Source organism: Tasmannia lanceolata, unplaced genomic scaffold, assembly GCF_043159265.1.
Source record: "Tasmannia lanceolata isolate RefF3 unplaced genomic scaffold, GAP_Taslan_0.1 ptg000012l, whole genome shotgun sequence".
Classification (NCBI taxonomy): Eukaryota; Viridiplantae; Streptophyta; class Magnoliopsida; order Canellales; family Winteraceae; genus Tasmannia; species Tasmannia lanceolata.
This window is the reverse complement of record NW_027518689.1, coordinates 14,999,504-15,026,596: the sequence shown is the minus strand read 5'-3', so window position 1 is coordinate 15,026,596 and position 27,093 is coordinate 14,999,504. Positions and strand designations below refer to the sequence as shown.

Sequence of the window (27,093 nt, the reverse complement as noted above, 5' to 3'; positions counted from 1 at the left end):
TTCCCAGTCCTCACTTCGTCTAATTATATGTTAAATAATAGATTATAATTTCAGATGTGCTTGTGCTCTCATACATGGTTGGTGATAAAAGTGTCCCCTGTTCTAACCATGGCAGCCGCCCTCAGTGTTTTTATGACTATTTTCCTTAGTTATAAAACGAGTAGAAGAGGGTGGGGCCCTAATAAATAAAGGGCAGGTTTATCATTACAATTGGAATCAATCAACAAGTAAGCTCAATCAATAATGTGATAAAGGTAAAAAAGAGTTATGCACCAAACAATCACAACTATTTGATCAAAGAACTTTTACATGTTAAGCAATAGACAACTAACTTTTTATGGTTATCAATTAATAATTCATCCATTTAACAAATATCATCCACACCAACTGAACATTAACTATTAGCATTGATTTTAACAAGCCACATTTATCCTTTCATATGTTAGATATAAAAGGAGATCACAAAGAGATGACTACACAAAGAGATGAGGTCTCATGCTGAAAGGGTATCACAATGCATGTGTTTCAAAGCGATCCAAAATTGCGATCAAGACAGACCTAATTGAATTTGTTTTCATTTTTGTGTTTATAATTTATTTCAAACCATTAAAGCATCATTTTTTTTTTTACTTTTAACATTTGTTGTTTCTTCTATTTTATTTTATTTTTCTTCATGTTCATCGCTGGTTTCATCGGAAAACAACCCTGTACAATGATGGCTCATCTTTCTCATGAGGGGCAGTTGTTTCCCGTCGTACCAAGCTAATAAATATACATCTGAGAGGGACTTCCTGCTTTTTTGCATAAACTGAACTACATATATACACAGTTAGCTTATTTTACTTCCATACCTTGATGACACCATCTCTACTGCTGGAGATCAAGAGCTTCTGGTTCAACTTCACAGATGCCAGGGAGAGTATGGAATCGCGGTGGCAACCAGCAGAATCAGTCACAGCTGCAGCAAGGACAGCTTTTGGAGTCAACTTCGCATGAGGTCGCCTGTGTGTCTCCTGTTTAACACCAAGAGGGCAAATCAATCTTGCAAAATCAGACAATGATTGCCCCAAATAGAATGGACGGGCCTTGACCCCAGGACCATTGCTTTAAATTTCGGCAGAAATATTTCAGTTTCAGCCAAGGCCGAAAAGAAATACACCATGAATCGGATTTTTACAGGATTTCGCTGGAATATCGCCTAAATTCTGAAATTTTGCCGAAATTCACGAAATTTCATTTTTCACTCTTGTTTACAAAATTTCTACCAAAATATAAAGATTTTCAACGAAATTGCCGAAATTTCCACCGAAATTTTAGACATTCCAGGGAAATTTTAAAAGGGAAATGTTCTCAGCACTACCGTATTTTGATGAGGGCACTCCTTACTTTATTAAAAGTACGGTATGGCCCTCACCATAGGATGATCCAAACCATCCATTAGATGGGCCACAGCCTAAATAGGTTGTGCCCCAAAAATCATTTCCATAGGTTGATCCTAAACCTCCGATCTGAATGTCAGAGGGTTGAACCTAACCCTCTATAGATCGGAGGGTTAGGATCAGCCTATGGAAATGATTTTGGGGGCACAACCTATTTCGGCCGTGGCCCATCTAATGGACGGTTTGGATCATCCTATGGTGAGGGCCATAACGTACTTTTAATAAAGTAAGGAGTGCCCTCATCAAAATACAGTAGCGCTGATAACATTTCCCATTTTAAAATTAGCGAAATTTTTAATCTAATTTTACATGATTTCGGCCGAAATTTCCACCAAAACCGAAATATTTCGATTTCGGTGGTGGCCGAAACCGACAACAAAACCAAAATTTAAAACCTTGCCCAGGACCCATCCCACCAATTAGAGTGAGATAATTGAAATGGCTTCTGGATCCTTTGAACTCAGGTCTCAAGGCTCGGAGCCAAAGCCAGCCAGTCCACAACTTTAGCATAGACTTATCTGAGTAGACATGAATCCAAAAGGCCAAAGCCATGCAACCACATTGCCCGGTTCATTTTTTTCCTCTCTAAAAACATGAGCTTGCTCACAAGTCAACACATTGATTAAACCTGGTGAGTCGGTTGAGAAATTGGAACTTTTAAACTATGAACATATTGGGGCTCTGCCCCATGTACTAGCTCTAAAGATAAGAGGGTCTCAGCAGCGAGGCTACAGGTTCAATCTTGACTTTCCCAACAGAAAGGAAATAAAACATTAAGACCCATTCCAGTCCCCATACCTGTACAACTTGCACCCCGTAAGTAGATCTTGCCTCATAAAACTCATCATTTCCCATGCCCTTTGTTGAAGGCCCACAGACACAGTAACTACGCTCAGGACTGTAACATGGTGACGAGCAATCAGAACAGTGACATTGGTGTGAAAGAGAATTAAAATTATGGTAGAAGATGAAATATAAAGCACAACCTGCTATGGTCCCAACGTCGTATCTTCAAGTCGGTTCCCCCAGTCAACAAATCTCCTCCTGGTAAGGGAAGTAATGAACGAATGCCAGGAAGACGAGGTGGCGGCTCATTCAACTCATCAACTCTGTACTTTGGATTGGTTTTCCGTCTCAGATCCTGTTTAGAACTCGACTTGCTGGAAGATCTCCCTAAGGCCCAAGGAATGTCGGACACTTCAGCATCACCATCAGTGTTGGCTAGTCTCAATACCTGCAAGAGAATGAAATGTAAAATCCTCTGATGGTTAAATTAGACTAGCAACAAATCGTTTCAAGGTTGCAACTTGGGTTAGGTTTTACCCTACCCGCATCGACCCGAGCTGAAAATAACATGGGTCGGGTTCAGAAATCATGGGTCTTGGGTGGGCTGGGTTTGAGATTGAAAGACCCGACTCAATCTTGGGTAGGGTCGGGTTTAAAGGAAAAAAACTGGAAACCCAACCTGACTCATATAGGTGTACTATAACTTTCATAAGTATCTCTCGAATAACATAACAGATTATTTTCCAATATATTGATATGATTGTTTTCATTGAGGTGACATGTCCGTGGTGTGAAAATATAATCTCCCTCATAAATTTATTCACTTGATGACATAAATTTAGAGATTTTTGGTGTGAAAATTTGTTTTTTTTTCCTACAATATTTAAAATTAGTCACTAACCTACATTAAAAAATAAAACCAGACCAAAAGTAGCTAGGTCCACAAAAAATGGCAAGTGGGGTGTTTCATTTCCTAAATCAATATTTTTGATGGATATTTGAAAAAAAAAAATCGGGCTACCTGAAGGTGACTATTCTCTAAAATCCGCTTGGAGGAAGACATGGAAAAAAAATGTCAATTTTGGGATCCCGAACTGGAGACTGGGTTTGCAAGGATTGCAGATGCTTTAATTTCAGATGGCGGTTTAAGTGCCGGGTTTGTAAGATCGTAAAAGAAAAAGGGAAACTCTAGCGACCTAAAGAAGTATTGGAGGAAAAATCAGGGGGTCTTTGGCCGGATTCTAGGAACATAACCTCCAGCTCTATTGACGGAATTCCAACCTTAGTTATCTCTGGTAAAGAGGTGGTGGAACGAAGTAACCTTCAAAAATCTTGTTTGGTTGGTAGGCCAAAATGGGAAAATTGGAGCCTGTCAGATATTTGGAATCGAGCGAGAAATCATTGGAAAATCCCAACTCTTCCTAGGCCAGGTAGGTACCTTCAGTCACAACAAGATTTTGTTCATGTTCACCAGAGAAGCAATGGCAGACAAGGTCTTGAAACTGGAAGCGAATGCTTGTGGGAATTTCCTCTCCTCTCTCTCCGCGTGGAGCCCGATCATCAAGCCTGAGAAGAAGGCGATGTGGATCAATTTTTCAGGAATTCCGCTTCATGTATGGGCGACATCTAAGGTAGAGGATTTTGGCCGTCTCTTTGGTACAGTTTTAAGAGTGAAGATGGAAGGAATGACGATTGCCTCAGCTCTGATCCTTCCCTCGGAGATGGATTAAATAAGGCCTTTTGTTCATATCCGAGTTCAGGAGACCATCTTCAAAATTGATATAGTCTCTCGGCCCTCCAAGCCCTTTCTTCTGGAGCTATCAAAGAAGGTCTCCCCATCCCTTGCTGATCCATTGAACTTACCACCTTCGGTTGAGCCCCAAGACCCTCGTTCAATGAGGTCGAATGAACGGAAAATTTTTGGGGCAAATGGACAACTCAGACCAAAGTCAGATGAGGGGGGTGCGGGCGATAGGCGGGATGATTTGGGACCGGTCCTAACTCAGTTGAGTCAACCCGGTATCTCTCATGTGGGCGGATCCCAAGATCTACCTTTGAAATTCAAAATTCAAAATCGTAGTGGATTTTCCAAGGCCTTAAATGATGTCAAATCCAAGGGAGGTAATACGAAATCTTTCTCTATTGGTCAGCAATGAGGACGTAATAGCCAAGTCACAAAAAGGTTGAGAAAATCTAACAGCAAAGCTTATAAACTGCTAGGAAACTTTTTGCGCAAACTTGTGTGCCACGATTCCTTCCCTCAGCTTCCAAAGTCTGGCTTATCCCGTTCGTGTCAGGTATTGCAGCATTTGATGGGACGTCAGGCCTAGAGAAAAGCCTCCTATTCTTTCCAAGTGTAGTTTTTGCATTAAGGAATCAGGTTTAGGTATTAATGGGTCCCAGACTCCTAGGTGACACGTTTCTTGCTTGGTTAGTACGTCTTCTTCCATTTTGAAAGTCGAACAGGTGTTTATCCCTGTTGGGAAAGAAACCTAAGGCCGTAATCATTATTTTGTTGGGCCCAAGTACACGCAATTATGGGTGGTTTCTTTCTACTCTATTTACACAAGGGATAATGGCAATAATATTAACTGATCGGTTGGAATCCCTTAGATAAGGTAAGTAAAACTTTTTCAGTAATTAGGAGAATGGCTTCTTCTTCTTCTTCGGCTGCTCGAACCTACAAGAGATTACGAAAAGAGCTTCCCGACTTTGTGGAATGGTCTAATCATCGCCGGTGGGTTCGCAATCTAAAATACAATGTTGTAAGAGCCTCGGTGGAAGCTCCTACCGCTCCTGAATTAGTTAAAGGAATCGTCAAACGGCAATGGAAGCAGTTTCAGGAGGACTACAGGCTCATTGCGGATGAATTTTTCCCTTTAACTGGTACTTATAATGTAAAGGATATATGTATACCGATTTATAAACTTCCTTTTTTCCTAAGCTGCATGGAATATGCGAACAACCAGAGACGGATAGAATGGGAGGCGAAGCGAACTCTTTGCATTCGCAAGATCTCAGAACTAATAGCAATCCGGATGAATCCGGTGGAAGAGGTTCCTTATCCGCAATTCGCCTCTGAATACTTCTCCAATGATCTGGAATTGGAATTAGATATTGGGATCCTATTGGTGGAATTGAGCGAATGTGCATGAAAGTTCCGAGCCTGTAGTAGTTTTGGTGCTCTGATCTGTGACAGATGGTTTTTGGGAAGTTGGAACTTAGTTCTGATTGGATGAACAAACTTTTAAAAGATGGTAAGGAAGTAGAATGAGCCTTTTTCGGCAATAGGTTAAATAGATGAGTTTTTTGGGAATTTTTGGAAAAAGAATATGGATTTTGGAAAGATATGGTCGGTGGTTGAAGTAGAGTATATAATTCTAGGTTTTTACTGACAAAATGGCGATTTTAATTTGTAGATGAAATGTTAGTGCAACTGGGCTATACAATTCCACCTCAGGTGAGTTACAAGGAAGAAGTAGATACCCCAAGGGGGTTGGTCCTTCGAGAAATCTCGATGAGAGAGAATAGGAGAGTCGGTGGTAGTTCTGGAAAGAAATTATGGCGCCTTGGGGAAGCATATATGTTAGTTGATCTGTGGAGCAAGATATGCTCTACGTCGTTTACGGTAGGTGTAGGTCTCTACGGCCTAAAGGGCTCTTTTGGGTAATTCAGGGTATGCCCTTGAATGCCTTCTTTGATACTTTGTAATGACAGTGGGACTCCTGGTCCCTTATGTAACTTTCATAGTATCAATGTATGTAAGTCATCTTTCAAAAAATAAAAAATAAAACCCGACCCGACCCGAGAAACTATCTTGGGTAGGGTCAGGTTTACGAATCTCGAGTTTTCCTATTAAAAATTAGACCCGACCGACCCACGTTGCAACCCTAGTTTTTAAGTACCTGGTGGCAGCTTCCGTTCTCTGCATTCCAGAGGGCAACTTCATTGCAACCTGCAGCAACATAAACAAGTGGCCTCGCCATAGCAGACACAGGGGCCACTGCATGGGGGATGAGTAGACACATTTTCTCCACAGGGCATACCGGAGAGTACTTCCATGAATTAACCGGTAGAAGGAACCTCAGATCCCAAAGAGTAAGTACACCCCTTGAGGACCCAGACACGAACCAAGTGCCACAAGGACCAGTCACAAGAGAAGACACATAACCATCCTCAGGAACTGCTTTCAGTGTCCATGTCGTCGTATTCGTCCTTGTATCCCACAGATGGATCCCACAACCTTGAGTACTGTACAAAATCGCTTGACTTGCAAAGCTATCTATACCATAGTTCATCAAGCTGAGAATGGCACCTTCACCAACCACTTTCTTCTTTATGTCTGCAATACCTGAATACCTCTCCACAACGCTACCCAAACCTCTGGATATATAATCAATGGAGAACATGTGTAATGTCCCGTCAGATGCTCCCACAACAACTTGAGTGCATCCACGGAGCATTGTAGCACATAATGCGCGGGCCCCGTCTAGAGGATAAGTCAGCCTCGACCTGAAAGAGATATCTTTCTCCAACTTTCTAGTATCCCAAACCTTCACGGTGGAATCGTCGGATGCACTAACAAAAAAACTGTGGTCATTTGAGATAGCAATGTCGTTGATGGGGGAACTGTGCTCCTGGAGATGTGCCACTAGGACACCCCTAGGTCTCCATCCGGTGTCTGAAACTGATGACCCTCTGGCAAAAGACGGCATTCCAGCTACATCAGGTAGTGATGACACATCATCCGCACCCAATGATGCGCTACCTGATATACCAATATCTTGAAATTTGCTGGTGACATAGGCAGTTTGATCATTCTCCCTTCCTTCTCCATCTCGCACCACTTTATAAACTTGTTTAGAGCCATTACCAATGCTGAAGGAGCCCCAAGCAAGCTTAGGTGCATTTGAACTAGCCAAGCTGAATGATTTATTAACTGTATCCATCAAAGGCATGGATGATGCGGCGGTTCCTACAGGATTCCACTGTGATGAAGAATCGGAGCATGTAGTGGTTACACCAGGTGGTCGCTTATCCATGGAAAAGGAGTACAAGGGTATACCCTCGGAAGGTCCATCACAAATCAAACTGTTCCCAGCACTAACATGTGGGGAGATAAATCCAGAGAATTGCAACTTGTCTGAGGATTGGGTATCTCGAATCTCCATAGTGCTGGTCGCATTGCGGATATAACTTCCAATTGCTCTCAACTTGGCACTATCTTCGGTGTCCGGCATCCCTGGTTGCAGCATGGAATTGTTGGCAGATTTGTTATTCTTCATTGGCTTTAAATCTCCAACTCTCTGATTCGATTCAATAGCTTCCCTCTCCTTTGAATAGGCAGATGCATTGTACCATATCTTTCTCTGTCTCTCCAACATATCTGAACTCCTGGCACTTTCTAAAACTTGGTAGAACACCTGTTTTGAGACTGGAGGCTTAAGACATGAAAGGATAGATCTTTCCGAAGTAAGTGACGATGGTTCTCTACGGAGGAAAGGGCGAAGAACAGGGGAAAGGTAAACGTAAGAATCCACAGCGCCTAAACTTTCACTGCTAGCTGCAATGAAAGTGACGGCCGACCTTCTTACCCACTGACTGGGATGACATAGTAATGGAAATGCCCGCTCAATCATTTCAAGTAGTATTCTCTTCCGCAAAAATCCACTTTTACACAGCATGGCCAAGCATTCCAACGCATTAACAATGACAGCCTCCATCCCATCACTTAAAGCCTGCTCAATATAAGGCAAAAGATATTCCTCCACACTTCTTTGTCCAACAAAAAAGCAGACAAACACAATCTGCCCATAAAAAACCGCCCTTAATTGCTCATCTCGATCGTTTAGAAATGCTGGGAGGATGGGTAACAAAAAGTCGTTACTTTGCCTCTGACCAAAGAAGCAACAGAGGTTACCAATGTTCTGAAGGAGTGCTCTCCTAATATTTAGCGTTTGTTTTTGGCCCATTACCAATTCTTGCACAACGTCAGCTATGGACCTCCTCAATTGTGTAAGCTGCGAATCACTACTTGCACTACGGAGTTGTCTACGTGTTTCGGGGGCGGAGAATTTCTGAGGTACAGTCAGCTTTTCAAGGACCCCTACCTCGCTCAAACTTTGCGAGTGAATCAAGAACCGATAAGCAGTTAGGGCAATCTTGAAAATATTGCTAGCGTAACAAATTCGGACACTTTCCTCTGGGTCTTCAGGTAGCATTGAGAGCATAGGAAGAATATACTCGGGAAATATCTTTGCATCACTGGGAGGGAAATCTTTGACTAAGGGCAGAATGTCGCACAATGTCTCCAAAGCAGCACAACGTACAATTGCGGCAGGATCAGAAAGCATTGCAATAACATAGGGAAGCACATGTTGCAAGCGGTCTTCATCATCAATATACAAGGAACACGACTTCAAAAGAAGGACAGCTACCCTTCTCAACTGGGGTAGCTTGACACTCCGTATACATGAACAAAGTAGTGATGCGATCAGGACCATTCCTTCACAGCTCAAATTATATTCTGGCTCTGGAAAAAAAGGCATTTGAAAAGTGTCGGATTGAGAATCATATCCAGACATTAAAGAATTCAAGTCGGCTTTTGAGATCTTTCTGAAAGATGGGAAATCATTTCCCTTGAGTCCAATTGGAATATTATGGGGTTGCTTGATTCTAGATTGCTTGCTATAGTACTTAACATTTTGAACAAATGCAGGAGTCTTTGTAACATCACCAGGAATATTTTCATGCTTATCCTTTGTAGAAGAATAATTGCTACTTTGTTCGACACCCCGAAAGAGAGAAGTGATATCACCAACAAGAAGAAACGGGTCTCCAAACATGCCCTTCTCAACCTCAACTCTCTTCCTTAAGGATCCGTTTAGAGAATTCAAATTTGGTTTCTCATTGTCACTCTGTTGAAAAGGTTCTTCGCTTATGGAGCTGGAGGATGTGCCTGATTTAGGAACCATCTCCTCACCCAGCCCACTACTCATCATTTGTCTATGTATCTCACAGAAAGCACTCTGTGTCACTGCAACCTACAAAATAAAAAAATAAAAAAAAGAATAGTTCAGCAATAATATTATGTAAAACCCTAATCTTTAGACATATCTAAATTCAACATATGTCAGTATGCTTTTGCTAAACTTTGTTGTATTTTACATGGTCAAAGGATAGTAGTAGCCACATATAACACTGCAGCCTATAGGATTGACACCAAGTTCGCACAAATTATTAAGTCCATCTAACCTCCTCACTAACAAAGATAGAGAAAACTAATTAGCAAGTGTAAGCTATTTTCTCTTCATTTAATTGGGAATAGAAATGTAGATTAGAGTCTACATTAATTTGAGGGTTATGCCTATTGGTGGTTCGACGTACACAAGGCTCATGATGTTGGGACCACTGGGTTGAACCCAAATTCCCTAATAATATGGAAAAGAAAAGTAATAAAAAAAAAATTAAAAAGAGGGCAATATGGTGATTATAGCACGGGCATCTTGGTCCATGTAATAATAAACACCCACGTAGAGATTTTAGAAATTAACCTATTTTTATTTTTCAAAATTCTTATGTGGGTGTAACAGTATTTTTTTTTTCAAAAATCTTAGGTGAAATACTATGTATCTCACAGAAAGCACTCTGTATCACTTGCTAAAAGTACTTACCCTTGTATCAGAATCAAGAGGAGTCAAGCAGGAAAAATATTTATGAAGAAACGGCGAAAAGTAACTCGGAAAGACAACAGATGTATATTCCTGCAAGTAGCTTTCGGAAGACAATCTTGACTCGGGATCCAATTGAATCATATGAAGAATCATCTTGCGAATTCCAGAATCTGGTATCTACACTCAGAAAACATACACCAATCCAGCTCATATGATGACTGTGAATAAGAACTAAAATGAATACAACAAAGTGTGGGAATGTAGCTAGGGAAAATTAAAGTACAACACCTTTTCAAGGTATTGGCTAGGATCGTATTGCCCTCTGCGGTAAGCAAGTAGCTGGGATAATTCAAACAATGGCTGCCCCTCAAGGAAAAGCTCCGCAAGAACACAACTGAAATAAGTGAAGACGGAAGCAAGCAGGGTAAAAACAACCTTTTGAAGAACCCCAGGTGCATGAAATAATGTGTTATAAAAAATGATTGAGAGAATGATGCTGTTTTAAATGGAAAATGCCACACCACACTAATGTCGACAGAAATTTATTATTTTGCGGACTCCATTAGAATAATTTAGAATTACGTATAAGAGCAAGCTCCTTTGCCACAGAAGTAAAGTAGGACCGCTGCAGATTGTATTTCTAAACGTGAGTACATTCAGAAGATTTATTCCGCCGTGTGTTATAGATTAATACAGATCACAGATGCATGGCTCAGTTGATCAGGATGCAGCGCATGAAGAGGTAAACACAGCAACATGCTAACCATTAAACATCATAATAATATTTCCCAGCCAACTGGGTGTCATAACTTAAATAAGAACAACTACTAATAGAATTTAAACTCTAAATCTTCAATTGAGATTATTATAGTTGTGGATGTCTGCACGAATGTTTGAAGATTTGTCTCATCTTTTGCAATTTTCAATAAAGGATAAATACACATATTACTATATATATAAATGTCATATATATATATATATATATATATATATAATGGAATGTGGGACTCCGTGGTTGTGCTACGTGGCACCCTTCTATACCCGGTATCCTCACACGATTCTCGAATAATGTTAAAGCCTTTTTTAGAGACTTCTCCCTAAAGAAAAGGAAACGTGGCACACCCTCCCTATGTGCGTGGAATTTCAAAAGTCTGAATTCCAAAAGATTTACTGCTATTCTAAGAAAAACGCAAATCTCTCATTTATTACCAAATAGTCATTATCTACTCTCTCTCTCTCTCTCTCTCTCTCTCTCTCTCTCTCTCTCTCTGATGAGCATCGAATATAAGTTTTTCCTTGATTTTCGCCCATTGATATCCTTCTTATATTGGATGTTCCATATTCCAACATCTTTTTTGGTATTCCAAACGTTTCAACTTTTACTTTCCATTTCTTCCTATTTTATACTTCTTACTTAAAAAGGATGTTTAGCTCCTCTCTCCAAGAAGATCTAAAATGCCACTTCTTTTGGGAGGTTTTGCTTTGTTCTGATGAATTAATATCTCTCTTTATCCTGCAGGGTAAAAGAAGATATCTATATATTGTTTTTTTCCATCTGTGTCTGTGTACTTCTATTCATATTTTCATCTATTCTCTTTGATCTAGAGAAAATCTCGAATTAGCTTTTTTACTCTTGGTCTATTATTGTCCCTCACTTCCCTTTGAATGTTTTTTCTAAATTGGGAAGAATGAGAAGAAGATGATGATGGTTCTTGCTTTTCTTCCTATTTTGATATTTTTTTTCCTCTTCCTGCTATTATTTTCCCCGTAATTTTTTTATGGCAATTATTTCTGCTTTATTTTGGGCGACTACTATTTTCCACTTGACAATTTTTGGTTATTTTTCCTTCCATTTTGTGGCAGCCCGGAAACCAGCTGCACAAGAAGAATAGGAACATGGAACCATCGCAGATGGAGAACACATCTTCCTATTGAGAAAGGTGTACTGACTATTTTCCTCTGCTTTTTTCTGGTGTGGTTTTTATTTAATTTTTTGACTTCACCTTTACATTTCATTGCTATTAATTTAGTGTTTATAGTTTTACAATTATTTGCCGTTTCTTTTTAAAAAAAATTCTCAATTTGTTTCTCTATTTTTTTCAACTATTTGAAGTCTGTTATTTACATTTTTTTTTTCCATCCTTCATGTTTTCTTTTGCATTTTTTTTTCATTAGTGGAACCCTAGAAGATGCATTTTAGATCAATCTTCACACGTGACCAAATTATCAACGGTCCTGAACGCTGCACACATGTCACGTGTATGAGAGAGATCCGATTGTTAACCTTCAGCACGTGACAACCAGAATACTCCGTACAAGTTTCGATAGAAAAAAAGGTACACAATACAAAAATGAGTTGGGAGAGAGAGATGGACACACACACAATACAAAAAAACAAAGGAACAGAAAAGTTCTTATCACCATTAATAGGAACCAAGAATATTCCTACTGTTTTCCATGGTTTGTTAATTTTTTTTTACGGCTATGGTTTGTTAATTTCTTTTCTAGGCAAAACATTTTTCAAATATCACCATTAATAGGAACCAAGAATATTCCTACTGTTTTCCATGGTTTGTTAATTTTTTTTTTACGGCTATGGTTTGTTAATTTCTTTTCTAGGCAAAACATTTTTCAAAGAAAACTTATATCTAAGTAAAACTTTTAAAAGGTAGCTGGAAAAGTGTTAGACAAAGTTTTTACCTAAAAAATGGTCACTATGGTTGTGAGTCATGACACTGTGATAAGGAGTTAAGGACGGAAATGATATTTTTAAGAAGCTTAAGGGGTTTTTTTTGTCTTATGTTCAAATCTGCCATCTCAGTAGCGATTTTTTTAGGTTATTGCTGAAAATCTGTGATTAGCTCAGCAACTTACAACATGCTATTTGTAAACTACTGATTTTAAGGAAGGATTAGAGAGCAGTTGCACTATCATTATTCTTACTGGGCTTTTAGTTTGATCACTATCACACAGTTTTCAGACCCGTAGGTTGAAATCTCTCTCTCTCTCTCCTTTTAATTTTTTCTTGGAGTTCTCTTCAACTTTTAGTATATTTTTTATTTTTGGTGAATTATTCCTTTATTTTGCTTTTTGTTTGGGATGTTTGAACCTACTTTGTTACATTTTCTTTATATATTTTGATTCTATGCATTTACTTCTCTGATTAATTTGATGTACACAGGATAGTTCTGTGAAAAATGGTAGTTGTCGTGTCTTGGGTCCCTTAAAGGGGTTGTTAAGACTATTCCAGTTGTAGCTGAATCACCTTCAAGATAAAAATGTTGAAGGGATTACGAAGAATTGGGCTCTAAATTTAAGGTAGCTGTTGTAATCTCTACAGCGCTGAAACTGTCCTTATACTATCCTTTTTTGGGAAAAGTATCATAAGGAAAACTAATAATTTGTACAGCTGAAAAATAATTTTTTCGGACATCTTCATTCTCACATATGGGCATTGATTCAAGAAAATAACTACAGGTTATGTTTAAGGTATGATAATTTTCTTACGGGTTGATATTGAACATTAATTCTATTATAGTTAGGAGTTTAAAATGCTATGTGATGCTGATTCTTTCCATACATTTGAGAGGTAGAGTGAGAACCACCGCTTCATCTACTCATTCATCCCCGCAGACCCTATCCTCTTCTTTTTTATCAAGAATTCTATTATTCTTCTTGCTCTGTTTTGTGCTAACCTACATGTTTCTTCTAGATGATTGAGGATTATTATTTGCTTTTAACCATTCAAAAAATATATTATTTACTTTCATGTGAAGGTTGACCTACTTTTTATAAACAATTTAGTTTTTTTCTCTCGCCCCGTGCAACGCACGGGTTTGCAACTAGTATAAATATATATATAGGGATTTGCTAGCGTCCATCGCAGAAGGCATTTTGTGTTGTGGATGGGCTGTTGCATGTGAAAGCAGCCACCTCATGAATGAAGACAAAATCTGCTGAAAAGTGAGCCTGTGTGGCGCTCTCACATGCAACAGCCCATCCGGGAAATGCCTTCTGCGATTGACGCTAGCAAATCCCATATATATATATATATATATATATATATATATAGAGAGAGAGAGAGAGAGAGAGAGAGAGGAAATAGGATAAGCTTATCTGCGCTCGAGTGCAGGAAACATGGTGGGCCCACATTTTTTTGGGTGATCCTAAGCATTCATTTGAAAGGCCCCATCATGTATGGGGTGTGTACCAAAAATCAGCTCCATTGGATCAACCTAACCCTTCCATTTGTGGGGTGAAAAAATGGGCAGGTTTGTGGACAAACAATATCTGTCCATTTTTTGACCCACAAATGGACACCCTAAGATGATCCAATGGAGCTGTGTTTTGGTACAGGCCCCATCATGGATGGGGCCTTTAAATGAATGCTTAGGATCACCCAAAAAATGTTGGCCCACCCTTGTTTCCTGCACTCAAGCACAGATAAGCTATCTGAGCTCGAGCGCAGGAACTATTTACTCATATATATATATATGAGAAAAGAGTAGGTACTCCCTGGAGTAGATAACTTATCTACTTCCTAGCTTAAGATAACAGTTGTCGCCACATTCTTTGGGTGATCCAAAGCATTCATTTGGCCCTCACATAGATAGGGTGTGTCCAAAAAATCAGCTCGATAGGATCATCCTAACCCTATGAACTGTGGAGGCAAAAAATGGACAGATTTGTGCAGGTTTATACACGTCCATTTTTGCCTCCACAGTTCATAGGGTTAGAATGATCCTATCGGCACACCCTATCTATGTGAGGGCCCATCAAATGAATGCTTTGGATCACCAACGTCCATTTTTGCCTCCACAGTTCATAGGGTTAGGATGATCCTATGGAGCTGATTTTTTGGGCACACCCTATCTATGTGAGGGCCCATCAAATGAATGCTTTGGATCACCCAAAAAATGTGGCCCCAACTGTTATTTTAAGCTACAGAGTAGATAAGTTATCTACTCCAGGGAGTACCTACTCTTCTCTCTCTCATATATATATATATATATATATATATATATAGAGAGAGAGAGAGAGAGGTGTAGCTACACATACGTGTAGCTAACTTAGCTACACCGATGGCTTAAAATACAATGGGCCCACATTGTTTGGGTGATCCAAACCATTCATTTGATAGGCCCTCACATAGATAGGGTGTGCCCAAACTACAGAAATCTATCAACTGAAACAGAGGCAACCCGACACCATCCCAAACTTGCAGGGCTACTGGTCAGTAAAGATACATAGGCCAGCTGACTCGCTACTTGAATGCTCGAGAAGCAAAAAATACAAGGCCCAAAGCCAAAAACAAAACCCTGTACAAGGTGGTTCTACTTCCCCAATCCCGACCATACCAGCTAACCGATGAAAGAAACCATTATGTGCAGTCTTGTACAATCAACATCTCCTCCCTGTCCGCTCTATTTTGGCCAACTCATCCACATCCTCATTTGACAAGAGCCTTCTAGGCAGAAATGTAGGAGCAATTGCCTCGACCAGGTCCCTAATTTCATCAATGATTGCAGCCAGCTTCCATCTTTACCTATCACATTCCAATCTTCTTACTATTTTTTTATTTTTTTTTGCTATATCAGGGACTATTACAGCCATATACAGTGATTTTCACCTCCCAACAGTCTCTTCTATCCCTTTTCTTGGCTTCTTGATTTTCTTCTTTCTATATTAGTTCTATCCACTTGATAATCCTGCTGGCACAGCCCCTTCCTTGCCTTTCTTACACTTTTCTTCTTGATTTCTTCATGTCCATCCCTAGTTCCCTACAAATCAGCACATTACTACCTTATACATATTTCCTCATTGATTTCGGTGTCTGGGCTGCACACGAGGGCATTTTCTCCATTCCGATTCCATCCATTGCGGACTGTGGTTATCTTGGACTATACGGACTTTCCCGGGTTCTCATCCATTCTCTTGGACCTCCGACACACGGGATCAGAGGGTGACACATAAGATCTAACCATATTTATTCTTTCAGTCAGTAGCCTTGATTTTGGTTCACCAACACCCATCATCCACCCACCTTTGAGCCCACTTCATACTTGAGTTTATTTATCACAGTTAGATGATTCTCTTTGGGCCCTAGGATTTATTTGTTTTGAGCTTTATTCTCAACTTGTATTTAGACTTATCTTATTACAACCATATTTATTATTGCCTACCCTTGATGTGATTTGTTGTTGACAATGCATGCTTGAGGTAGATTTTCATGTTAGTTGTGAGTTAACCCAAAGGCTAACTCAAAGTAATTTTTTTACTGTGGTGTGACTAAGTTTGAATGCATGGTCTGACTTGTGGCTGGTTTGAGTTTCTTTAATTGAAAAAAATGACTCGTTAAGCTCATAAGTTCTCCAGAATTACTCACGAACCTCCAAGTATGCACACACGAGCTAGTAGCTCTAACTAGAAGCCCACAATCCCACTCCAAATCTTCCAATACATATCCAACCAATATAAACCTCCTCAATAAAGCTTCCTATTTAGAAAACATCCAAACATATTTGTCCAAGACTTTGATGGGAGACCGAATCCTAGAGACAAGCCTATGCATGTTATCTATAATGGCCAACATTCCAAACCATCTCATACAAACTCCACATTTTTACTTCCATACCAATGTACATTGTTATACTTTTACCCAAGATGAATGCTTAGTCCCAAAAATGCTTCAAGCACCTAGCACGAATCATACTCTTAGATTACATTAAAACAGTGCAAAATAAAATAAGGGATGTCCGCAAATTGAAGGTGCAATATAGGCGGGACAAGATTACCCACGTCAACTCTAAAAAACAACTAGTTGAAAGCTTCACCAACAATCACAAAATGGAAAGGTGACCATGGATACTGCAATAGGCCCATAAAGTGCTAAAGTAACATTTAGGAGAGTCAATCATTATAATGGAAATTAATGTCAACAAAATACAAGCCTCCACCCCCATGGTGAACAACCTTCTCTGGCTTACGTACTCCCTCCCACCTAGATTGATCTTCTAAATGTCAATGTCTTTGCACCCCTTAGTCGAAACCACATTTCTCATCTTGGTTTTGCCATAAAGACTTTCGGTCACAAAGGAATGAAGGCAAAAAGAATACCAAAATCAACAGAAAATACGTTCTGTATGGCTCTCCGGTGACAAGATTTACTCTATTTCCCTACTGATTTCACTCAACAAAAAGTAAATTGTAGCACTTGAAGAGAAAATAGAACCCCAAATTAGGTAAACAAGCTTATAATTGACTAAAAGAGATCACGAGGACATATCAATGCAAATATAATATGGCGTACGATAACATGCTTGTTGAGAATATGCTAATCACAATTCTCACCTTCCAAAAAAAAATTTCTTAGCAACCCTAAAGACTATAAAAGTTATAAAATTTCAGATAGGCTTGACGAGTCAACCCCAAAATATTTTATGGCCAAACAGAGATTTATGTTGCATGCAATCTCGGAATACTGAAAATATCCAAAGTTGTGGTAAAGCTCAAAAAGCATAATTTTGAAATCCATGCAGTATGGTTTACTTCCATGCAATGGCATTTTTCCCTCCAGTTTGCCTAATTCCACTCTTCTACAAAAACTGAAAAGATTCAAAGGTGCAGTCAAACTCAAACTTATACTTTTTAAATCCACGTAACATGGTTTACTTCCAGTCTTCCATGCAGTGGAATTTTCCCTCCAGTCTTTGTTGATGGAAATCCTTGAAAGTTGAGATTCTGCCTCAAGATGTCCCTCCAAACCGTGAGAGCTTTGGGCCAAAATTTGTCATCCAATGTCCAATTACCAGCACATGAACCATACTTTGTTTCGATTACCTTCGGCTAGAGATGACTTCTCTTCTCACCAAACCTCCACAACCACTTCCCAAAAAGGGCTTTATTTACATGAGATTGACAATATATTCGCTTATCTGTAATATGTGCATATATGATGTACATGTCTGTACAAGTGAAAATGTGCCGTGTGTTAATGGAGTCCAAGTGTAGTTTATGAAGTCCAAATCTACTTTTAGCTTTCACATAAATATTGATGCACTAGAAAAACTGTTTGCAGCATTAGAAGAAGTTACAAAATTTAGTTTAGATCATGCCAAATTAAACTTTTCACTGAAATGTAGCATGATTTAATCGGCGTAACAATTTTGAACCCTAGACTTCATGGCATAGGAAATTTATTCCCTCTAACCACCAGAGCATGTTGGAGATTGGTACTGAAATGTAGCATGATAGGACTAAAAAGGCAAATGATCTGTCGCTTCCATTATGGCTTTGGGATATGCTGTGATTATGATAATGACCAGGACTGCTTAAGGCCTTCAATATATTAATCTCTAGAGCTCTATCAGCATGAACTAAAACAACAATAGTCCTCAAATGCAAGCTATATGGTTTAGAAACAATTACAGTCATGCTAAAATCCATAAATGGAACATGACCTAGTAAACATCCAAGAAAATGTTCCTAGGCATTTTGGCCATAATTTGCAGAAAATACTTACCCAAGAGAAAATATGTCCATAGATGGCCTTAAAGGTGCATCTGGTACAACTTGCATCTCACCTCCATGCTCATAAAATCTCTGAAAGTCAGTTAACTTACACAAGATCATTAATTGTCAAAAAATAAAATTAAAAAAAAAAAGGAAAATTTGAATGTGAAGTGCCAAATATTAGGTCCTTCAAGAAATAATTAACTTCATGTGTATAGGAGGCCATTTTGTAACCAAGGCAGATTGAAAACTGCAGCAGAGATAAACTAAATTTACATGAGAACACAGTAACACCACAGAAAATTAATCAAAACAAAAAAGAGAGCACAATAGACTCAGATAAATTAGCCGACTAAGAACAATAAAATATATATTCAATCCAATCTTAGTCAGAAAATGGTCATATAAATAACTTTCCAAAACCAAGTAAGCTTTCCAAATTAAATTAGAAAGTCTCGACCCCAAAAAAACCCCAAGATTATCGCCTGGGGGACTTTAAAAAAGAACTATTTAAAACCATGGTATTAAATTTTCACCGAAACAGATACGAAATGACCGAAATGTTTCCATTTCGATCACCACCAAAACGATACCGAACTGATACCAAAAAGCATATCGAAATCAAAATCATAATTCCTTTAGTGGTATACTTATTACATATTACATAATTATTTTATTATGAATTGCATGTGCAATGTGATTTATATATTATATATAAATATTTATATGAATTGCATGTGAAATGTCGTATGTACTAAATTATCAAACATGTGAGACAACACACGTCACTAGGTGTTTGATGTTATTAAACCATTATGGATACTTGTCTTGCTTATATGATAGTTTCTAAGTGTGTAATTGTGCTCATCTAGGATTTCCCGAAGTTTCATCTTAAAATTCTATCATTTGCATATGTTTTCATACATTTTCGTGATTTTACAGATTTTCTACCAAAATTTCCCTTTTTTTTTTTTTTTTGAAATGGTAAGGAAGAGGGCCGAGATGGACCCCAACCAAAAATAGAAGAGAACAAAACAACAAAAACAAAAACAATACAATTCTTAAGGAGGAAGGAAGTCAAACCACTCTAACTCCAACCTCCTAACCCCACTCCTAGCCAAAGAGTCCGCCTCTCCATTTGCGGACCTCCGAACATGATTGAAAACAATAGATGTGCCCGCAATTAAATCACCTATTTCATCAAAAATAGAAGAAAATCTCCACCAAAATTTCCAATTAAAACAAGAAAGTTCCGTTTCCGTGGCAACCAAAACCAAAACTAAAATTTCAAACAAGGGCCATATCTACACTTTTGCTCTTCCCCAAAATATTCTATTACTTTGTTCCCAACTAGTTTGGGACAAAGGCTCAGTTGAGTTGAGTTGAGATTTGTTCCTTGATTCCTTCTGTACAGTCCAGAATATGGCTAGTAGAATTATCTTCCATAGAGATCTTCCCTTAAAAGGAAGGAAAGAAAGAGCGCAGAGGTCTAGCAATTCCTCCATTAATCATGGAATGACCACATTATGCTAAACTTAGAAATCACGAGGCTTCATAAATCTGATGCAAGCAGGCAATGGGTGAGGTGGTAGACAGTCTCTTATGCTGCATAACACATCTTATATTGCTCGGGGACTTGCCAAAGCTGATGAATCAAGAGGTCAATTGTCCAAAAAAAAAAATTCAATACCTGAAGTCCAGCAGAAAGCAATCAAGAGGGCCATGAAAGACCACAACCAGAACATTGGAGCCACAATCTCAGTGGCACCTAGTAGCCAGTAATAAAAGAATTTGATTAAAAAAACCCTAAGACACCAATTCCATGCTTGTTTGCCACTCACCTCCTGATGTAGGTGATTTCTAAATGAATCAATAGACCTGCTAAAGACGTCATTCAACAATACCAAAGATTATGAAGAAAAGGTGGTTTCTCAATGGCTTAGCCCCCTCTCTATCATAAGAATCAACCTCTTTGACTGATGAAATTGTGTGTTTGATTTTCGATAAAACTACTTGGCTGCATATCATCACCCTCTTACTGTATAAGAAAACTAATTGGCCCACACAGGATTGACAAACTTACTCCAACACTTAGCTGAAATAGTGTTATTTCATCGACACAAACACACTTCAAAACACCATGGCTTCTACCACATGCACCCCCTAGATCAAGGCCAACAGAGCCTCTACCAAAGGCACTACCTCCTCCCCTTCCACTATCTTTTTTGATGGTAGAATTCATGAGAGCAAATCCATCACCAATGCTACCATTGCAGGTCAATAACATTCCAATACACTGAAGCCACTAATAGATGCAGTAAGATAAGGAAAGCTTTTTACTGGCCAAAATATGTCCACAAATTGAGTGATACTAAGGGTAAGAAATGAGAGGAATTTGGCCACTCTAAAGTCTAAACTCCTCTAGTTCTCTCTTCAGCAGCTTTAAATCATTAGACAAGGCTTGATGCACATCCAGCCCTTCCCACATACCTCAAAGTACTATGGTACTTGCTTAGAGTCTTGCTACCCTGCTGCAACAAGAAAGTATTCTCTACCAATTTGTGAACAGGAGAGCTAATTTAGTCAGATGAGTACGCCTCTAATTTATGGTTCGAAGAATCTATGGGTTTGTGTTGAAGCTACTTTAAATTAGAAGTCAACCTTTATTCGACATAATTTTGAACTTCAGAAAATTCTAGCAAAACTACTAACTCATGCAAATCAACATAACTGGGTCCTTTAGCCATTCAGAGCAACACAAGCCCAAAAATGGGTGCTGTTAATGTTTGTGTAATAATGTCAGTACAAAATCAAGTCATGATTTAATCCCCTCCTTTTATGGTCAATTTCGAACCTTCCTACTTTTAAATTAAAACTTCCAATTAAAATATTTCACAATTTTCAAATAAAAAACATAAATTCATAAATAAAAAAATCTCTCTTCAAAAAAAAATTCTTCAAACAAGAAATTCGAAGCCTATAGAACCTTTTTTCCCTTAATTCCTAACCATCCTCATTTTAAAGATCAATTGGTTGGGGAGGGAGGGCAAATAGAGAGACATTGTGGGGAGAAGGAGAAGAATTGTGCCGCTCTAGCTGTTGATCCGGAACGGAACCAAAAGAGGGGGGAAGTCGAGTCGAAGAGTGGAGATCTATGAACGCACCTCTCTTGAATCGGGGTCAAAAGATCGATAATCATTCAATCCAGAGCTGCACTATTGTCTTTTGATTGATAGATGGGCGAGACTAGACTTCTTCTGATCTGGGATCTGGGTTCCCTCCCTCGAACTCTTCGATTCAATCATTCCCCGACATCCTCCCTAATAAGGGACTCCTTTTTGGGTTGGAATTATGTCCACAAACCTCGACTCAATAGGCGTCTCATTCTCGGGAGGTGGAACTGGAATCGGGTATTTCATTGTTGGATTTAAAGGGGTCGCTCAGATGAGTACGCTTCTAATTTATGGTTCGAAGAACCTATGGGCTTGTGTTGCAGCTAATTTAAATTAGAAGTCAACCTTTATTCGACATAATTTTGAACTTTAGAAAATTCTAGCAAAACTACTAACTCATGCAAATCAACGTAACTGGATCCTTTAGCCATTGAGAGCAACACAAGCCCAAAAATGGGTGTTGTTAATGTTGGTGTGATAATGTCAGTACAAAATCAAGTCATGATTTAATCCCCTCCTTTTATGGTCAATTTCGAACCTTCCTACTTTTAAATTAAAAATTCCAATTAAAATATTTCACAATTTTCAAATAAAAAACATAAATTCATAAAAAAAATCTCTCTTCAAAAGCCATTATTCCTCTAGTTTATGGTTCGAAGAACCTATGGGTTTGTGTTGCAATGGCTTATGAACCAAATGCTGAATAATTATCTCAAACAACACAAGGGTTTGTTTCATAACCTACTATAAGTGCATCAAAAAACCAAGGAGCATCAGTCGCAAGTCATTGGCTATTCACACATAGGCCAGGTTGAAGGTAAACACATTTTGTCTTCAAGTTCTCTACGATAAATGGAACTTTAGACATAAGATTCCTTTAACGGTTTTATATTCCTTAAATATACCAACATAAACATAAAAATGAACATGGCTGCGTCAACATATTGGTGCCTCCTTTGAAAATATAGGAGAATACGGGTTTATCAATGTTCTCCAGCACTAGCATGCAATGTTCTACAGCACTAGCATGGGCAAAGCATTCATTTTTCAAGTGATAAAGCAAAATATCCAACAAATGTGAAAATAGGCTTGGAGGATGGAAACATGACAGTTTACAAGCTAAAAATGTGAAACACCGGCTGACTTGTTCAGCCAGAGATGCTAAAAAATGAGTCATCCTGTTTGGGAAAGGGGTAATCGATGGCTTATTGCATAGCACTCCAAGCAAAAACAATATTATAAGCTCGGAACTAACAAAATCTACCAAAATCACAAATTTATATCAAATATAATAGAGCGAATACGAAGAAAGGAACTAACCTCTGGAGCGAGGTAACAACGCCTCCTCCCTCCAGTGTCATAGAAAAATGAGAAATCTGAGGGATCATCATCGGGTATGTATGTGGGCTTGAACGATGCAAAGTCAGTGAGGTAGAGCCAATTCCAAGATGTGACCACAACATTCTCGCACTTGATATCTCCTGTATCGAAGTAAAGCATCAATTTCTAAGAAGGCAATACACTGTGTATGTTATCATCAACGTGGATCACAGAATTGCAAAACAAGGGCATTGGCTTCAAGATGCTCACCGTGGCAAACGCCATTCTCGTGGCACTGCTTAACTGCATAGAGTAGCTGCACAACTAGAGCACTATGTTAACAACAATATAGGGAACATTAAAAAAAAATCCGTATGAAAAAAAAAACCTAAGGTGCAACCATTGTTTTAAATTTCGGACTTCGGTTGGGTCCGAAATCAATAAATTTCGGATTTCGGTTTCAATTTCTCCCGAAATTAGGTCATATTGGCTTTCCCTAACCTGAAAAGCTAGCCATTTCTTCTCGATGAGGCTGAGGAAGGGCCGGGTGCTCAATCGGTCATGAAGATTGCTAAAGAAATATTGACGCAAAAGGTATGCCGCTTTGTCCGTCTCTAGCCAGTACTAAAAATTAACAAAAACTCAAGGAAATAAGTAAAGAATTTGAAAGATGATAGCAATTGTGGATAATGATGATGATGAGAGTGAATCCTCATTTGCATATGTGCACATAAGACAAAAGTACACACTTGGAATGGCCAGACATGGGAGTGTTGGATGCCACGGATGATCTCCCTAATCTCGAATAGCCTCCTCTCATAGTCCTGCAAAAGCATAGATATAAAGAAAAGGCAAAAACATATTAAGAGATTGTTCCTCTAACTCATGGATGGAGGGCATAATGTGAAAGGGAGAGAAGCATTAAGCCCTAAATATGTGAAAACTTGAATCAAGAGGGGAGGGGTAGAGAACAAAAAAAAAGCACCTTAAGATCAATGGAGTCACCACGCTTGAAGTAGACTTTGACAAGGACGAGACCCTCATCATGCTTGCACTGTATGGATTTGAGGAACCTGCCACGTTCTAGGACCTCCTTGAGGACAAGGTTGTAGGAGGATGGGAGGTCATGGAGGTAGTATTCTGATGCTGACACTTGGGTTGTTCGAGCTATCTTATTCCCCATCTCTTCTCTCTTATTCTCCTTTCTCTCTCATATGGATTCAATTTGGAAACATTTTTTACTCAGAGAGAGAGAGAGAGCATGTATTCTTCTTCCAACTCCTTTCCATACATTAAGGATTTGTTCAGTTGCTTGACTGGGAAAGTGTAGGGATATGATGTAGCAAATGGAAAGGAAATGGAATGGAAAACCTATGACATGGGTGAATAGTTGTCAGGAAACTATAGAGAAAATAAACAAAAAATAGAAATGTGTGGGTTTAGTTGGATAGAAAATAAACAGAGAGTTTATTGAGTGGACACCTACTTGATCTCATCCATCATGTGGAGCCCACATGTGGCCATCTAGGTAGTCAAATATGGGGTCCACATATGGTAGACACCACAATAGCCCAAAAAATAAGTGGGCCCGCATGTGACCATATATACAAATTATATGAACCAGCACATGTTGGGCCAAGTAGAACCCTCAAATTTATGTGGTCCCTAAACATGGTGGCCTCCATACATCATGTGGAGCCCACATGTGGCAAATCCAGGCCTCAACAAAATAGAAACACGTGTATTCACATCAGACCTTAAAAACATAGCATTCAAGCAGCTAAAACAGTCAATGATTCATATTCATGAAGCAAAATCAGATTTAGGGCCTTGTTATGCCCAATAATCTTTAAAATATGTATTGAAATCAAGTCTTAACAAAATTCGTGATGAAACCCAAGAATCAAGGCTGAAAAGGGCTCAAATCCTTTATATACAAAATATATGCATACCTTCAGCAATAGGGGCCACAAAGCTCCTGCTTCCACCAATTGCCCAATAGGGCACACATCTGAAACCCTACATTGAAAATGATAGCAACATCAAAATCCAACACCTTCTAATAAATGGCAGAGAATCACGACTGTTCCAAACCAATTTGCCATGATAAATTCACAACCACATCAAATCCAGATCATCCAAACACGCAAAAAAAAAAAGGCATAACCAAAACCCTAAAAAATAGCATCGCTAAAAATACCTAATAACCTCAATGAATTTGAGCAGCAAGAAGAAAAAAAACAGCATATCTTAAAGAATTTCGAAGCATTAAGAAAAAGAACTGATTTTTTCTGTTATTGGATATGTTTTTCAATTCTGAAAGTTTGTTCTTACTGCAAAAAAAAGACCTGAATATAAGAAAAAAAACAGTGGAAAAAGTCACAAGAATCTTCTACAAATCTTGATGGAGTAACACAAGAAAATTGAGCATACTGCATTTTCCCGAAGGACCAATTATCAAGACTAAAATATACATCATGACACTTCAATGAAAATTAAGAGCAAAACTAGTCGTTTCTTCTCATGGAATGCATTCATTATAGAGCACACCAACATTAAAATAATGAGCATTCTATATTTTCCCATTTTTATCCAATACGTCATTTAACCATCAGAAAGGTCATCAATCTCTCTAACATGGAAAAGGTACAATATAATTGCAGGTAGACCTTATTAAATTTTTTTGGGTAAGGCCTAAATATCTTAATATGATTGAGATCTCATTCGAAATTCATAAGCATTAAGTATAGAAATCAAAATCTCTCGTTTTAGAGTTTAGACCAAAAAAAGAAAAAGAAATAGAGCTCAGCATAGTTCATAATAACGAAGAACTCGATACACTATAGGAAAAACAAAGCCATTAAATCTCTGAGAACCTTACAAATACCCGTGTAAAGGGGCTGAAGAAAATCCTACTCGACTCGGCACTATGCGTTCGAGTACTCAATTGACGCGACTAAGTACTCGGTTGACATCCTTCTCAATAAATAAATAAAAAAGTACTCAGTTGACGTGGTCATAATTCGAGGGTCAAAGGAGTTTATATTGACTTGGTAGGGAAAATTGCGGAACGTGGATGCGATGCAACGTGGAACGCCGCCAACATAAAAGGGAGTCGATGCGGATGCAGGGGAGTTTTAAAACTATGACAAATACAAATATCATTCATAGAAACATAAAAACCTATAATAGAAACAGTAAATCGAGAAGAGAGTAACATTTTAGTCTCTTAAAAACCTAAATCGGATGCAAGCCAAATAAGTTGGTAAATATCCCTCAAATTAGGACTTGAGAGAAGAACTCAAACAGATGATTTACAAATCAAAGCCATTAAAATATCTAAGAGCTACTACAACCATTCAAAAAAAAAATCTAAGAACTACACAAATGCAAATTAAATTAAAAACCCTAAAATTACAACAGAGCGTATCTAGCATTTCAGCATGTCAAACAAAAAACAATGACTTAAAAGCACGAACTTCCCAATTAAATTGGAAACAGTATTACAACCATGGTTTTAAATTTCGGCCGAAATCGGGACCGAAATTTAAAACCGATACCGAAAGTTAAAAATTTTCGGACTAAATTATAAGATTTCCACCGAAATTTTCAGAAAATTGATCAAAAGATACATGGAAACGAAAATCAAAATCAGAATGAAATAAAAATAAAACAAGTAAAGACGAATTCAAAAGGATTTTGAACAATTTTTTACCTTGTAAGGAGTGATTATACGAAAACTATGCGAATTGTGAATAAAATTAGGGCACTCATAAATTCACCCCCGAAGATTTCTTAATCGCCCCCCTTTAACGTCCCTTTACTGGCACACAATATCTTTCTTCTTCTACTGTTCTCCTTTCTTCTTCTCCGCGCTGATCTCTTCTTTCGATTGATTGAAAATAAAATTGTGAAATAGAAAATAAAGAAAGAAAGAAAAAAATCAGAGCAGAGTGTTAGGTTAGGGTTAGGGTTACCTAGTTATTCCTTAATATGCATTGGATAATGATAAATTCGCACTCACTGTAGGATAATTCGCATCCCCAGACTTTAACGCTTCTCGACGTCAATTCACGTTAAAGGGGTGCGGGGCAGACTTTAACGATTCTTAACGTCAATCCGGGGAGCGAATTATCCTACGTTGGGTGTGAATTTATCATTGGCCTATACATATAAATAACCGTTAAAGAA

The 27,093-nt window shown here is 38.5% G+C and overlaps 1 protein-coding gene across 3 annotated transcripts; it reads right to left on the bottom strand.

Moving 5' to 3' along the window:
* Positions 1-220: 220 nt before the first annotated feature.
* Positions 221-26,898, bottom strand: LOC143887639 (serine/threonine-protein kinase VPS15-like). Of its 3 annotated transcripts, XM_077391750.1 has the most exons (15): positions 26,880-26,898; positions 26,618-26,784; positions 24,855-24,921; positions 23,888-24,273; positions 23,652-23,726; positions 23,404-23,526; positions 23,173-23,218; positions 22,903-23,063; positions 18,420-18,499; positions 10,187-10,292; positions 9,899-10,075; positions 6,131-9,268; positions 2,426-2,673; positions 2,238-2,337; positions 221-1,013 (listed from the first exon to the last, which is right to left on the bottom strand). In XM_077391750.1, the coding sequence occupies exons 4-15, from the start codon at positions 24,083-24,085 to the stop codon at positions 840-842; spliced, it is 4,626 nt and encodes a 1,541-aa protein (XP_077247865.1). In that variant the 5' UTR covers positions 24,086-24,273; positions 24,855-24,921; positions 26,618-26,784; positions 26,880-26,898; the 3' UTR covers positions 221-839. The 3 variants fall into 3 exon arrangements, with proteins under 3 accessions (XP_077247865.1, XP_077247864.1, XP_077247866.1); XM_077391749.1 differs by lacking the exon at positions 26,880-26,898 and having other exon boundaries at positions 26,618-26,853; XM_077391751.1 differs by lacking the exon at positions 26,880-26,898 and having other exon boundaries at positions 24,855-24,913; positions 26,618-26,853.
* Between the last annotated feature and the right edge of the window lie 195 nt (positions 26,899-27,093).